Source organism: Eurosta solidaginis, chromosome 1 (genome assembly GCF_040869045.1).
Source record: "Eurosta solidaginis isolate ZX-2024a chromosome 1, ASM4086904v1, whole genome shotgun sequence".
NCBI lineage: Eukaryota > Metazoa > Arthropoda > Insecta > Diptera > Tephritidae > Eurosta > Eurosta solidaginis.
Genome location: NC_090319.1, coordinates 282,033,549 through 282,050,295, shown reverse-complemented (window position 1 = coordinate 282,050,295; position 16,747 = coordinate 282,033,549). Strand labels below are relative to the sequence as shown.

Below are 16,747 nucleotides of genomic sequence, written 5' to 3'. Positions count from 1 at the left end.
TTATTGTTCAGGCCTTGAGCTCGAATCGAACCTTGAATCATTTATCAATAGGCCGATAAAAACAAAAACAATTCACATTTTAACTTTTTTTCTTTAATAAATCTTTTTTAAATATTTTATCGCCAAAATATCAGACGTTTTCATTTCAAGTGCCGACAAAATACTAACTTCTTCAGCTCGCAGTCAACTCCCGCTAAGCTTTAGAAAAAAAAATCTCACTCACCTTCAACTAATGCTGAACTAGGACTTGCGGTACTTACTGCTTTTGTTCCTGCTGATTGGTACCATAATTGGTAAACAATTAGTAGGCATGGAAAATTTTAAAAAGTATTCGGCATAGGTGACTGTAGCATTACGCTACTTAAGCAGAGACAAAGTAGGTATCGAAGAATTTTCGTATGTATGAATTAGGTATTCCTGAATTAAGTATGTATAAATTAGGTATTGACGAACTAGGTATGCATGAATTAGATTTTACTTAATTAGGTAGGTCTCAATTAGGTATTTCTGAATTAGTTATTCCTGAATTGGGTATTCATGAATTAAGTATGCTTAAATTAGGTATTTCTGAATCAGGTCTGTATAAATTAGGTATATCTGAATTAAGTATTCTTGAAAGAAGTAAGTATGAACTAGATATTGACGAATTACGTTATACCGAAATAAGGAGCATTGAATTAAGTATTTTCGAGTTAAGCACGAGCGAAATTAATTGTATTAAGTTATATACAAACCAATTAAGTATTAGCGAAACAAGTATTATTGAATTAGGTACGCGCGAATTAGTTATAATTAAATAGATTACGAATTAATGAATTAAGCATTTTCACAATATGAATGAGCTATTTCGGTATATGTACGTAATAAATATGAATTAATTTGGTAATTACGAGTTAAGTATGCGCAAATTGGGTTTTAATGAATTAAGTAAGTGGTGAACTAAGTATTTATGACTCTTGTCTTTTCGTATTAAATATTCACGAATTAAGTAGGTATCAAATAACTATTAGCGAATTACGGTTTACGAACTAACCTCTGATGACTTAACTATTGACGAATTAAGTCCAATTGAATTAGGTAATTTAGAGTTAAATGGCTTAAATCAAACCCTAACGAAAAAAAAACTATAGTATTTTAAGCCGAACTAAAGTGACCGACTGCAAAATGTAGCGCCACAAGTACTTTAAGAAAAAAAACTTTTTTTGTCTTTGTTCTCATAAATCGCCTGATTATCCCGCTATGGTTTATGCAAAAGGTATGTAGTTAGTTAATGTAACACCTACAATAATTATTCTATTGTGGCCATATCACCTTATGTAGAAAACAATTCGATACTCGAATATCCCTGTAGGTTATATTTGGCATGAGCGCTACAAGCCGTAAGTCAGAACCCGGTGACAATGCAATGTTTTATCAAAAAAATTCTGCTAGGTCTCGCATGGATCGAGATATTAGGTAAATTAATTTTAATTCTTAATCTTTCAATTCATTTTTAACCAACTTCCCGGTAAGTAACTTTTCGGTGAGCTTGGGCCGTGGGTCAGAACCCGGTGACAATGCAACATTTGATCAAAAAAATTCCGCTAGTTGGCGCATGGATCGAGATATTAGGAAAATTTATTTTAATTTGGGAATCTTTCAATACATTTTTAACTAACTTCCCGGTTACCTAGAGACTTGTAACTTAGCACATAGTTCGAGACCCGGTGGCAATACAATTTAAGAAAACAAAATTTCGCTGGGTGGCGCGCTAAGTGAGATAACTACAAATCCCTGAAAAACGAGGGAATCTTGCGATCGATTTTTGAGTAACTTGCCGGTGAGCTAGAGACTTGAAACTTGGCCCGTGGGTCAGAATCCGGTGACAATGCAACATTTGATAAAAAAGTCCGCTAGGTGGCACGCGGATCGAGACAGTAAGAAAACAACTTTTAATTTGGGAATCTTTCAATCCATTTTTCACTAACTTCCCGGTTACCTAGAGACTTGAAACTTGGCACTTAGTTAGAGGCCTGGTGACAATGCAACTTGTAGGAAACAAAGTTCCGCTAGGTGGCGCGCTAGTCAAGATAACTGCAAATCCTTAAAAACGGGGGGAAGCTTGCGATCGATTTTCGAGTAACTTCCCGATGAGCTAGAGACATGAAATTTGGGCCATGAGTCAGAACCCGGTGACGATGCAATATTTTATCAAAAAATTCAGCTAGGTGGCGCATGGATCGAGATATTGAGAAAACTAGTTTTAAATTGGGAATATTGCAATCGATTTTAACTAACTTCCTGGATATCTAGAGACTTGAAACCTGAAATATAGTTTAAAACTCGGTGACAGTGCAATGTTTGATCAAAAAATTTGAGCTACGTAACGCACAAGTCCAACCATTTAGAAGATTAGGCCATACCTTCATTGCTAGCCTCCTGAGTGTTGCAGGCGTTTTAGAATTCTGTTGTCTTCGCCAGTGTTGTCAGCGAAAATTCCACTAATTCTCTTAAATATTGCTATTTTGAACAAATAAATAAAGATAAGAATTTTCACTTAGGAATCACTTAAATTACTATTCAAAGTTGGAATTGCCTTTTTGTAGACAGTATAAAAAATTGAAAATAAAAAGATGATAAGAAAATTTTAAGGACTACCTTCATATAAATGGACCAAAAAATAGAAGGCAATTTTTCCTTTAATACAGACATAGTCTTGTTGAATTTTGACTAAAAAACTTTAACAATAGCTCTGTAAAAATTCATAAAATAAGATTTTTTTAATATCTCGATCCTTGCGCCACCTAGCGGTGATTTTTTTCCATATATCGCTTTTTATTCATGCATGTAATATGTGTTCGAAATATTAGCCTAATCGGAGCACAAATGCGATTTTTTGAAATATTTCGATCCATGCGCCACCTAGCGGGCGTTTTTTCACAAAGCGATTTCTATTCCCGTATGTAATACGTGTTCCAAATATAAGCCTAATCGGAGCACAAATACGATTTTTTGAAATATTTCGATCCATGCGCCACCTATCGGAATTTTTTTTCTTATTATTGCATTGTCATCGGGTTTTGAACTATTTTCCAAGTTTCAAGCTTTTAGCTTATCGGGAAGTTACCTAAATTTCGATTACAAAATTCTGTTCGCTACACAGAGTCAAGCTAAAAAAAAAGTTAAAAAAAAACACGGCTATTATTTATTATATTCTATTAGATAAATGAGTGATAATCTTAAATTATCTTCTTACTTCAAACTTTTCACTAATATGTTTATTCCATATTAAACTTTTAAGTTCAAGTGAGACGAAATAAATTTTTGTCAGTGCATGTATATTCTTCATTTTGTTTTCTAAAAAAATAGCGAAAACCAATCAACGAGTAGAAATGGCGCTGGCACGTACACAAACCAGTTGGTAGCTTTTAAAATTAACGTATCGCATTGTTTTCTTGAATGCATTGAAAAATACTTCAGCATGCGTTCAATTAAAATTTAATTTAATTTAAAATTGAATTATTAAATAAATCAAACAAATCTTCATTGTTTTCGTACAGGTGAACCAAAAATATACCCAAAAATATCACTTCAAAAGTCATTTTACATGAAATTATAGCAGTTTAGTTCCTAATGGGCACAGCAGAATACATTCGGTTCTCGGCGAGGGGATAGAATGCGTGCGCGCGGGGATATGTGGTGCGCTTGCCTGAGCGTTTTACAAAGACAATTGAGTGAAAGCGCTTATTGAGTGACGACCCCTGCCCTATGAATTCTGAAAGGTGGCATTTCACAGATAAATTGTTCTGAACAAACTTATAGTCAGTTTACTTTAAATTTTGAAATGGACACAAGGTGTCCTTTAGCTTTATGTGCAGAATACTGTAACGTTTAAGTTGGGATCCCGAAAAGTATTGTTCGTTATTAAATTAGTTGCATTTCATTCAAACGCTTACGCTATTTCTCCTTCCACTACGTGGATAAGCAATTTTGAATGTGTTGCTGCAACATGCTGCTGAACACTTACTAGGCATTTTTATTTCTCAGGAAAAAAATTGGAAGGAATAGAGAAGAGTTGAAGTAGTTTGCAGGCATTGTACAAGGAACAATATTTTCTAGGACACTAAAGTTGTAACACTTCGAAATGTATTGCAATTTGACAAGGGCAGCTTGAGACCCCTCAATCTTTAGGTGTAAATAAAAAATAACGCAGACGTGCGTTTGTTAAAGAAAAAATGCTCTGTACGAAGTGCGTACAGGAAGGGAAAATAAAACTTTTTTATGGATTTGTATTAAATACTGTTTTTGCTTGTTTTGAAGCGAATTTGTTTTGAAATATGTACTTTATGTGCAAACATATATTCCTTTATCAAATATGCGCAAAGCGTGACAGCTTAATCAAATATCTACAAATTTATGTAGCTCTATTCTCTTTAGTTATTAAATAGTTATTTAGTTATTTAAATATTTTTAAATAAAGAGCTCAAATTTTTTTGTTTATTATTTATTTGTCAACATGTGAATCAATAACTTTTTTAAATTAAAGCTGTTGCAAAATAATGAATATCTAGCTGATCCAAGGATTGTAATACAGAGATCCCGAAAAGGTCGGGGTTATAAAAAGGGGAAAAATTGGCATTCTTCTTTTGCATTCTATTAATTGATTGGAATGAACGAATATATTAGGGTGTACCTTCCTTTTTGACATTCGTTCATTCGGAGCAATTTTACATTTTTATTGTTACATAAACTTTCTTTTGAGAATAGTTATTAATTAATTTTATTTATTCTATTTTTGTGTACAGTTTTTTCGTCTTTTGTTACTTTAACAAAAATTGTTATGTTAGGTTCATTAAGTTTAAATACATACATATTGTCATGTTTGTGGCGTGGTTCCTTTTGTAAAAGAACTTCATCGCCTATTTTAATGATTAACGGGCGAGCGGTTTTATCATACAAATCTTTGCTTTGTATTTTTTTTTAATTATTAAATTTCTTGCATTTTATTGCATTTTAAATTTATTCTCTTTAGCATAGTTTTCGGCATTGTAAAATAGATAACATTTTTCCTTTTTCAATTCATGTGGCATTGTGGATTTTCTGCCAAATATTAATTAGAAAGGAGTAAATTTATTATCAAAACCCGAACTACTTGTAGTATTGTGTAAAAATGTGAAGTATTTCAAATATGTATCCCAATCTGAATACGTTTCATTAAGATATGCACGTAAATATTCGTTAAAGACTCTATGATTTCTTTCAACAGTACCAACCGTTTAATGGTGGTAAGTTGTTGAGAAATCATGATTAATTTTTAAAAGTTTTGTTAATTCAGAGAATAATCGGTTTTTGTATTCTGTTCCTAAATCGGATGTAATGGCTTTCATTGTACCATATGTTAATACGAAGCTTTCAAAAATAGCACATGCGATAGTTTTTGCTGATTTATTTGGTACGGCTACCCTTACCAGGTATTTAGAAAAGTCACAAATTATAGTAACAGCGAACTTGTTACCATAGTTTGATTCTGGAAGTGGCCCTGTTGTATGGACAATTAGCATGTCAAATGGTTTACAGGTTGTTGGAGTAAGAACAAGATTTTCTTTTGATTTTTTTTTTTTTATTTCTCCACATCACGTGTCATGTTCTTCCAGTAATATTTAGTTCTTAATTTGGCATATAACCTTTTTGTACCGCAATGACCGCCTAACAGTGGATCTTCGCGATAAATTCTCACAAGTTTTTGTTTCTGTTGTTTTGTTCCTATTTCTACAGGGTCCGTCAATATTATTTGTAATGATTTTAAAATTTCATTTCCGCGGATCTTAAAATTCGTAATTGAAAAATTATTGGAAAATATATCATTTTTTGGCCATTCTAACTGTTTAATATTGTGATTGCCGGCTGCTTTTTCAAGCCTCGAAAGTAACTCATCTAAATTCGTTATTTCGTTAACAGTTACGAGATTAAGTAAATTATATTTTTTATGTTTTAAATGCGCATAAATTTGTAAATTGGGGATCTCCTTATTTTTATTATATTGTATAGTCGGTTTTACTCGCGGTGTCTTTTTTGAAAAATCTTATGAAAATTTATCATAAACTTGTACTTTATTATCGCTAGAATTCCTATCATTTAAAATTATTTTTTCGTTTTGTAATTCTTGTTGTTTAGTTTGTGATCGCGTTTTAACGGCTAAAACGTGTTTTGTCGAATATTTAGGCAATTGAAAAGTAAAGTCCTCTCTCGGCGAACGAAAATCATACTCTACAAGTCACTTATCGTACCCGTCCTGCTATATGGGACAGAAGCATGGACCATGACAACAGCAGATGAAGCGGCTTTGGGAGCGTTCGAGAGAAAAGTTCTTCGAAAGATTTATGGACCTCTACGCGTTGGCGATGGCGAGTACCGAAGAAGATTTAATGATGAGCTGTACGAGCTATACGCAGACATCAACATAGTCCAGCGAATTAAAACGCAGCGGCTGCGCTGGCTAGGCCATGTTATGCGAATGAAAGATGATGCTCCGGCCAAGAAAGTGTTTCTATCGGAACCCGCCTATGGAAGCAGAGGTAGAGGGTGGCCCCCACTCCGTTGGAAGGACCAGGTGGAAAACGATTTAAACTCCCTTGGTGTGACCAATTGGCGCCGGTTGGCGGAGCGAAGGAGCGACTGGCGCGCCTTGTTGGACGTTCATAACCGTTTAGACGGTTAAGCGCCAATTAAGTAAGTAAGTAAGTTATACGCGAAAGAGCATTAGCCACAACATTGGACTTTCCTTTAATGTATTCAATTGTAAAGTTATATTCCGATAAATCTAATCTGATTCTAGAGAGTTTCGAGGAAGGATCTTTCATATCAAATAGATAAACTAATGGTCTTGGTATTTTTCACAATAGCTTTCCAGAAGTTGCATTTTTTTGTCCACGTCCTTTTTTACTTGTTATAAAGGTTAAATGTTTCTCTTATATCAGAATTTATTTTTTTTAATTTAAAAATATAAATTAAAAGGGTACATACCAAACTAATAATAATAAATTAACTTTCAATCAGCATTCTTTAAAGTTTGATGATAAAGTACATACAATTTTTCGTAAATACCTTGTTTGTTGCATATGACATGGCCACCACTGTATTGCAACTTGACTAAGGGCTGCTTGAGACCCCTCAATCTTTAAGAGTAAATAAAAAATAACACAGACGGGCTGGGCTGGGTTATAATGCAAAAATAAGTTATAATTGTTTTTTATGAATTTGTTTTCAAACGTTTTGTTAGCGTTTTTGACCTTATAGGTATTCTTTTATCAAATATGCACAAACAGAGCGATAGCTAAATAAATATTTAGAAATTTGTGTAGCTGTATAATTTCGTTTGGTTATTAAACAAATAATTCTATTTTTAAATGAAATATTAAAAGCATTTTCTGTATTTAATTAGCGAGACATGCTCATATTTTTTAAGCATTTTGTTTATTATTTATTTTCCAACAGGTGAATCAATAACCTTTTTCAAGTTAAGCTGTTTCAAAATAACGAATATCTAATTCCCGGAACTTATTCCAGGATCGCATGCATAGATCCCGAAAAAGTCGGGGTTATAAAAAGGGATAATGTTGTCATCCCTAGTACCAATTCAGCAAGAAAATGCTGGATGCTTCGTAGGGGATTTTGCGACCAATACAACTTAAGATTTTATTGTATGGCCTAAACTGATCCCTATTTTCGGAGCATGTCCTCTAAAGATTTTTATTTTACAGTTTTTCTAATCGAATGGGTACACTCAGAAAAAAAACATTCACTTAAGGGAGGAAAAATATTTCCCAAAAAAAAAATTTTTTTTATTTGAGGAAAATTTCAGTTTCTTTCTTTTTATACAAATTTTCATTAATTCGAAGAACAATTTTTCATTTCATTTTTTTTTTTTTATTCAATCAAGAATACTTGATTATATATTTCTGAAAATATTTACGTGTAGGAGTTAGCTTAGTGAAAAAGAGTACCCGAATGTAAAGTTGCGGAACTCGACTAGAAATCAACCGCCGTAACATTACACAACTTAGTTTTTAAATTTTTTTTAATAAAATTTTCTCCATTTTTAAGAAAATTGTACCCCCATAACAGAGGAAAAACAAGTATGGGTGTCTATGTTCCGGTGTAACCGAACATTATATACTCAGCGTGAATTACAATTGTACACTAGTTCATTTCCGATTAGTTATTTTTCTAATCCTTCTGAGGCATATTTTAAACACAAACTATTCCAAAAAAAGTAAGGGAGTCTTAGTTCGGGTGTAAGTTGGATTTACGCTGTTGTTTATTTTGCATATTTATATATATGCACTTACATGTGTATCGAATTTTTTGACGAGGGATTTATCTTTATTTTTGTTTTGAGCCTCTAGAAATGTTGTGTAATGCATGATCGAAATAGAGGCGTGGCACCGCCCATTCAAAAAAAAATGTCTCCTCTTACAATAAAACTTGGTAAGTGAAATATCATTGATAGAAAACTATTTTTCGCTAAGATATAACTTATTATTCTAGTCTACGACCCTTTTAAATATCTTTTATATAAAAGTGGGCGTGGTCCTTAACCGATACCGTCCGTTTTTACTAGAAATATTTCCTGGTACATATTAAGAAAGTAGGTATGTATTCCCAATTTTTTTACGATATGTTAATTTTTCTTGGAGTTACTGCTCCCGAAACATAAAAACTGCTTATTTGTAAAAGGGGCGGTGCCACGCCCATATTCATGAATTTGAATTTTTTCCTTTTTCTTGTTTGAAATTTCTCTTGGGAAAATAAATATAATTTATATAAAGCTCTTTTTTGCAAAGATATAGCTTATTTCATTCGTCGACGACCCTTTTAAAATTCTTTTATATAAAAGTGGGCGTGATCCTTATCAGATTTCGAAGCATTCCTTATAGAAAGAGGCAACCTCTCTGTCGACTTTTGTTATGATAGGATTAACGGTTCTTGATTTATGATTAATAATATTTGTAAAATTGATTTCATCACAAGTGGGCGGTGCCACGCCCATTTAAAAAAAAATTTCATACTTTTATCAAGAGTCTGAATATCAGTCCACACATCAAATTTTGGTTTGCACATTAATATAATAATAAAATTCAAAGGGCCATGTCAGTATATACTTGAAAATCCCCTAAGAATTCTGCAAGGTGGCATTTTACAGATAAATTTTTCTGAACAAACTTATAGTCCGTATACTTTAAATTTTGAGCTGGTCAAAAAGTGTCCTTTAGTTTTATGTGCAGAATCATTAAAGGTTTAAGTTGGGTTCCCGAAGAGTATTGTTCGTTATTAAATTAGTAGCATTTCATTCAAACGGTTCCCCCATTTCTCCTTCCATTACGTGGATCAGGAATTTTCAACGTGTTGCTGCAACATGTTGCTGAACACTTACTCGGAATTTTTATTTCTGAGGAAAAAAAATTTGGAAGCAGTCGAGGAGAGTTGAGGTAGTTTGCGGGCATTGCACAAGGGACAATATTTTCTAGGACACTAAAGTTGTAACTCTTCCAGATGTATTGCAACTTGACCACGGGCAGCTTGAGACCCCTCAATCTTTAGGTGTAAATAAAAAATAACGCAGACGTGCGTTTGTTCAAGAAAAAATGCTCTGTACGAAGTCCGTTCTATAAAAATACAAGCAAGAACAAATTAAAACTTTTTTATGAATTTGTATTAAATACTTTTTCTGCTTGTTTTGGAGAGAATTTTTTTGAAATATGTACTTTATGTGCACACACATATTCCTTTACCAAATATGCGCAAAGCGTGGCAGCTTAATCAAATATGTACAAATTTAAGTAGCTCTATTATTTTTAGTTATTAAAGAAAGAATTTTATTTTTAAATAAAGAGCTCAAATTTTTTGTTTATTATTTATTTTTCAACATGTGAATCAATAACCTTTTTAAATTTAAGCTGTTGCAAAGTAATGAATATATAACTGATCCAAGGATTGTAATGCAGAGATCCCGAAAAGGTCGGGGTTATAAAAAGGGGAAAAATTGGCATTCCTAGTACCAATTCTGCAAAAAAATGCCTCATGCCTCGTAGGGGATTTTGCGACTAATAAAACTTTAGACCCTTTTGTATGGCATAAACTGGTCCCTATTTTCGGAGCATGTCCTATAAAGATTTTAATTAGGGGACATTTTTCTTCATTTTTCTTTTCAATCAATTCAATTGAATATTTCTCACAATATTTACATGTACGAGTTAGCTCAGTCGAGTACTGTAAAGTTGCGAACCTCGACTGGAATTCCACGGCCGTCCCAGTAACATAATTAAATTTAAAAATTTTTGTTTATAATTTTATCCATTTTTAAGAAAATTGTTCCAACCAACGAAAAAAATTCTTGGTTTTAAAGAAAGAAATTTGTCTGGATTAAGGGAAGCGTTTCTATGGCTCAAAATCGATCTGATTTTTTCCTCGTTTTCAGGAATATATTTTGGAATTTTTTGAGTGTATTACGTGCAATTAATCGACTTTAGAACTCCCGATGAACTTGTTTTAATTTGCACTGACTTCATGCATCATATTCTATAAATAAGGCCTCGTCAACTACAGCATATATAATTGATTGAGTATGTTCGGAATTCGTGTCCTACGCTTTCGAGGACAATGCTCTAGCTGCTAGAGGCGGCAAAATTGCCAGATCCCGAGGCGGAAATTAAGAAGGGTCCCACAAAACGTCTAATACCTGTCAAGAGGTTGGAGTTATTTTCAGTGGTTTATATCATTCTATCTCTCTCTATCATTGGATATTTACAGCGATTTTAAAGCCCGTCCTATACTATGGAGTCCTTGTTTGCTGGACGGCCACTCAAAAAAGAAAGTACCTCAAAAAATTAGACTAGGTACGTAGGCTATCAATGATCTCAGCGTAACGGGAGCTTAGAAAACTACCCCTGAGGTTGGACTAAGGGCGTTCAAATTGTAGGCGGACTATGCATATGTAAACGGATGGTTCCAAAGTAATGGCAGTAGTAGGTCATGCGCTATACTGCGCAGATCCGGAAATAAACAAATCCTAAAAGTTGTCTGATCGCTGTAGTGTTTTTCATGCGGATGTAGTAGCCGAGAGTAGAAGAGTAGAAGAGAGGGGCACATGATTTACCAAGCAGGAAAGGCGTGGAAACAAACGCGGGGCTGCAAATTGTCGAAGATCATGTGTCAAGCACCTCTAGTGGTACAGCTATCAGATATCTATAGCAGAGCTTCTGTTAGATGCCTAGAGGACGGAGTTATTTTATTATATATGTCCTGGTTTCTGATATAGTTTTTCAGTTTGGTCTTTGAGCGCACTTCTTGTACCAAAATAGACTCATTCAAACTATGTGAGGTCCTCGCGACCTAGCCCGTTCAACCTAACCCAAGCTATTTTAAAACAACAGTCCTGGTACCTAACTGAGATTTTTGCTTTTGGTTTTCAAACCAATTATAGCAACACTATGGACACATTCAGTCTATGTGAGGTGTTTATTGATTCTAATCTAAGACTAATAGCCCAATTGTATTGGGTACCTAATACAGCAATTCTATAAGAAAGCAAGACACCGTTAATGCAGGTCCAAAAATATCGAGAGGGGTATCAAGAGACGCATTTTGGACAAATGATCGCAAATACTATAACGGACGTTGAAAATTTTACGTCTGCCAAGAGATATTTGCAAAATAAATTTAATAGTTTCATATGGTTGTTATAATTTTGATGATTTAGCCCAAAAAAAAATTTTGAATAGAAGTGTTTTGCGCGGATATGATTTTGGTCTCCAAACCGGTGTTGCACCAACCCAGGGTAATTTTTTATAAGCGCGTCCGAGCGTCATCAATGCAAAAAGATGTTCTGCGCAAGAAATACTATAGATCCCACCTCGGTTTCGCAGCGATCGGAGTCACTTTTCAGTTTTTCGTGATCATCTTTTCATACCCCTCCCGATATTTTTTACAGGTATTAAGAGTGTCATGAGAGTCCTATCTAATTATGTACCCTTAAGGAATTGTTTTAAGCTTGTTTTAGAGAGTAGTCGCACAATTGTTTGGAAGGTATTTGTATTACAGTCGGTGCATTGTTTTGATAGAAATTTTCGTAGCAAAGTAAGAAAACAAACAAATCTTTATGTAGTTTACATCACTGCTATTAAGATGCCATTTCCGTTATCTTTTGATTTCGTTAAGTTTGATATGCTGAAATCCATTCATACAATGTAAAACCCGTTTTTATTATATACCTTGCTTGAAGTGATTACCACAACATTATCTGATATCGGCTGCGGATTCTCCAAATAATCACAGTATGATGACGTACAAACACAAACCAAACCATATTTTGTTTCTCGCGGTATGCAATCAGTGTTCGCATAGGCTGGAAGAGATGTTTTCGATGAATAAATTTTTTGTTTTTGAATTTTTCCTTTTTTTATTTTCTTACCACTAAATATGAAGCACAGAAGGCCAAACGTCGATGTGCGAATTATTTTAGTAATCATGCCTCGTTTTTTTTACTTATCGCTTTTATAAATTTTAAACAATAATTTAAAAGTTCTCACAAGCTGTTATGCAAACTTATAATGTATACAAGCGAAATAAATACCGAAAACGACACCGTAATAATTTAACGACCCACACTCACTTGCGATTCATTACAAACTGGCCCCATAGTAAGCCTCACATGTTTCTATGTAGGTTTGTGACTTATCAACCGATCGGTTTGCTAATTTTCGCTTTTGTTTTAATTACTTTCTTCGCTTTTGAATTTACGCTCTACTCAACTCATTTCAATCAAGCAAACAACGGTTACTTTGAGCAGGGCCGCGGAGAGGGGGAGGCCACAGCCAGGGCAATTGGCCTGGGCCCGGAAGGTTTTTGGCGGCCCGGCAAGGCAAAGCAGTATTTACAGTACTCTATCTAGGATTTCATAGATACATATAAAAAATTCTTTTAAAATTGAAAATCACTAAACTAAAATCATAAGCAGCCAATCAAATACTATGGGGCATAGTTATAGTCGAAATAAAATGTGATTTTAGGTTAGATAAACATTTTTGACACAATTTTATAAGCGCTATCTGTCAAAAATGCTTCAACTAACTTAAAATCACATTTTATTTCGACTATAACTATGCCCCTATCGGTTTGGTCGTATTGCTTTTTCATTTTTGTAAAAGCCAGCGACATCTGTAAATTCTGGCTGATAATAAACTAGAGCGTTAATTTGAAGAAATTAGTACAGTTGACTTGTTTTGCGAAGGGCAAATTTCTGCAAACATATGAGTATGCCGCGGATAAGCTTACTTAGGTCAGTTTCGCGTTAATTGTTGCAAGCTTGGTATTTCTTTTTTCAGTCGTGGAATTATTGGTAAATTTTTTAATGTGCAGAACTCATCACATTTTTCGGTATTATGCAGAAATTGTATAATATCTTTAGCGCAAACCCTCAGAGATGGTAAATTCTCAAGTAAAAAACTAATTGCTCCTTGCACAGCATGTCACAAAAACGATGGTCTGCTCGTGTGGATAGTGTGAAACCTTTCGCAACTCACATTCAGGGATCAATGGTCGATCATACTTCAAGAATGTAAGTTTCTGGCAGGGAGTATATGAGTTGTGAATACCTTCGCAGGGAAAGAAGGAAGATAAGAAAGCGCCAGTTCGATGAATTAACTGGCGAATCACCTACGTGTGATTCTGAAACTCAATTCAAACAGCAAGTGTTTACGTTCTTTTAGACTGCTTGATTGGTAACATGACAAGACGTTTCGAAACCGTAAATGACATTGCGATTAAATGCGCGATATATGGCATCGATATTTCTTCGGATATAAAAGATGAAATCATTCATCTCAAAGCCATCCACTTAGCAAATTTGGGATGTGATTCGCTGCCACCATTTCAACTTCTGAACAAATTTCATGACTTGAAGATGGAAGTATTATTTCCTAACATCTGCATGACATTAAGAATATTGTCACGGATATTAGCATCACTAAGTTATCCCATCACTAAGGCGATGCTAAGGCCATGCCAAGCAGTATTTACGTTAATAATCAAATCAAGTATACACATATATAAGGCAGCCCAGAGAGATGTCACACACAGATGCATTTACTTACACGCCTATGTGCGCGCGAGAGACTGTAAACTACAAACATTCACATCAATAATTCAATCTTTATGTATCTACATAAACGAATAAATAATTGCGTCTACACATATGTACCATGTACGAATACGAGCAACGGAGAGTCAATGCGCAAACACATGCATATATCTGAGAAGTTTGAGAGCTACTGGACTAGTAGATTCTGGAAGCGCCTAAAAGATGTATAAAATTGTGCAATTTTAGTTATAGCTGAGAAGTTTGAGAGCTCATGGACAATGCTAGTACATTCTGGAAAAATGCGAACGAGGAAACCAAAGGGTATAAAAGGCAACAGATGAAGAGGCGCTGTAATTCAGTTTGAGTTGAGCTATCAATCAGTTTGCTTAAGCACGCGATCTGGCGGCCAATAGTAGAGTTTCATTTGAGTTATTAATCAGTTTGGTTATTAAGCCAGCGAGTAGCAAAGTATAAGTGTTATTGTGAAGTACTTTAATAAAGGCCATTTTTCCATCATTCAATATTGGAGTTATTTATTCAACAGTTTAGTGATTCGAACTTAGCAGAGGATTGCAAATAAGAGGATTTGCAGCAAATTCGTTACAATTGGTGTCAGAAGTGGGATTGTTGAATAAATTCCAGCAGACAACAAGGACATGGCAAAGTTCAGTGAATTGAAGATCCAGCAACTGAAAAAGGAGTTGGAGAACCGTGGGTTAAATACAAGCGGCGTTAAACTCGAACTGCAAGCACGGCTAAGAGAGGTAATGGAGTCGCAAGGAATTGATGTGGACGAGTTTGTCTTTTATCCTGATGGGGACGAAACAACAACAAAAATTGAAGAGAAAAACGAAACATCGCAGACAGTTACAAACACAGACTTGAACATGATATTGGCTGCAATATCGGCACAAATGTCCGAAATGTCATCACAAATATCCACCAACATGTCATCACAATTGGAAGAACAAAAGACAAATATAACATCCCAACTGGAAGAACAAAAGACAAATATAACATCCCAACTGGAGTCACAGAAGACATATATGGCATCCCAACTTGAATCACAGGAGGCACGTATTTCAGAAATGACGTCGCAAGTGTCATCTCAACTGGAAGACCAAACGACATATATGGCATCTCAATTGGAAGCGCAAGAGGCACGTATATCTGAAATGTCGGCAGAAATTTTGGAACAGGTATCATCAAAACTGGAAGCGCAGGATGCAAAAATGGCTCAATTTCAGGCAGAAGTAGATGATTTAAAAGGTCGTATGGAGCAGTTACAACTAAATCGCCCAGCTGTTTCAGCGAGTAATCCAAAGGTAAAGACACCATCCTTTGACGGTTCTGTTCCTTTTCAGTACAGTTTGAGAAGACCGCAGCAGTGAACAACTGGAATGCGGAAGATAAAGTTGCTGCACTGTTCATGGCGTTGAAAGGGCCTGCAGCTGAGATTTTACAAACCATTCCAGAGGGCGAACGGAACTGTTATGAAGCATTGATGGGCGCTCTAGAGAGACGATACGGAACTGAGCATAGGAGACTGATATACCAAATGGAGTTGCTGAACCGCTTCCAGAGGCCTGGTGAAACATTGCAAGAGTTTGCGTCGGATATTGAAAGGCTAGCACATTTAGCGAATGCGGACGCACCCGTGGAATACACTGAAAGGGTAAAAATCCTGAGCTTCATAAATGGCATACGAGATGTGGAAACGAAGCGGGCTACATACGCAAACCCAAAGCCAACATTCGCAGAAACGGTGTCACAAGCTCTGATTCAGGAAACAGCTTCGCTTCTGTGTAAGCCAGTTTTCAAAGCACGCCGTGTGGAAGTAGAAAGGCCAGAGTGGGTAGACGCAATATTGGAGGCGCTGAAAGGATCGCAAAAGCAGAGTGAAAAAGTTATCAAATGCTTCAAATGCGGGAAGTCCGGTCACATTGCACGTCACTGCGATCTTGGTCCTAATAATTCCAACAATGTGGGTGGCCGTAAACGCAAAGCTCGAGGAGATGAGCAAGAGCGAGTAAGAGGTAGAGATCGAGAGCTAGATCCAGCTATTGAATGCCCTGTGATATCTGTGTTGCAAATTCGTAGAAAATCGAGCAGTCTTACCGTCAGAGGGAATGTCGATGGCAAGGAGCGTGTACTGACTGTAGATACGGGCGCATCTCATTCCTTGATTCGATCTGAATTAGTCAAAAGGAGAGTAAAACCGTTACCTGGAGCAAGGTTGCGTACGGTCACAGGCGAGTATAACCATGTCCGGGGAGAAGTGATATGTGAAGTACTGATTGGGAAGGTCATGGTTTTACACAAATTCGTTGCGGCGGGGATATTTGATGAAGTCATATTGGGAGTGGACTTCTTGGTTGACCATCACATCAAGATCGATATGCAGAAAAGTGTGATGCATTATAAGAACCAGGATGTGCCAATTAACTTCAGTTTGGAAAAAGGTTTCAGCAGTAATTGAGTACTGGTGGAGAAAAGTCGACAAAGGCCACGAAAGTCAAAGGTAAAGGTTGATGAAACAAATGGGCCAAACAAAGCGAAATCAAAAGTACCTGCGAGAAAAACATCGGCATTGACAAACCCTAATGGACGCACTAAAACGACTGCAAGAAT

At 35.4% G+C, this 16,747-nt stretch overlaps 1 protein-coding gene across 1 annotated transcript in view; it reads right to left on the bottom strand.

Moving 5' to 3' along the window:
- The window catches only part of LOC137243305 (lysosomal acid glucosylceramidase-like), a 45,050-nt gene extending 32,387 nt beyond the window's left edge, over window positions 1–12,663 (bottom strand). Inside the window, exons 1-2 of the mRNA XM_067770873.1 lie at window positions 12,449–12,663; window positions 12,249–12,382 (exon numbers count right to left, since the gene is read on the bottom strand). Coding sequence (XP_067626974.1) covers window positions 12,249–12,382; window positions 12,449–12,506 — 192 coding nt within the window. The 5' untranslated portion in view covers window positions 12,507–12,663. The remainder of the gene's footprint in view (window positions 1–12,248; window positions 12,383–12,448) is intronic.
- Window positions 12,664–16,747: the final 4,084 nt, after the last annotated feature.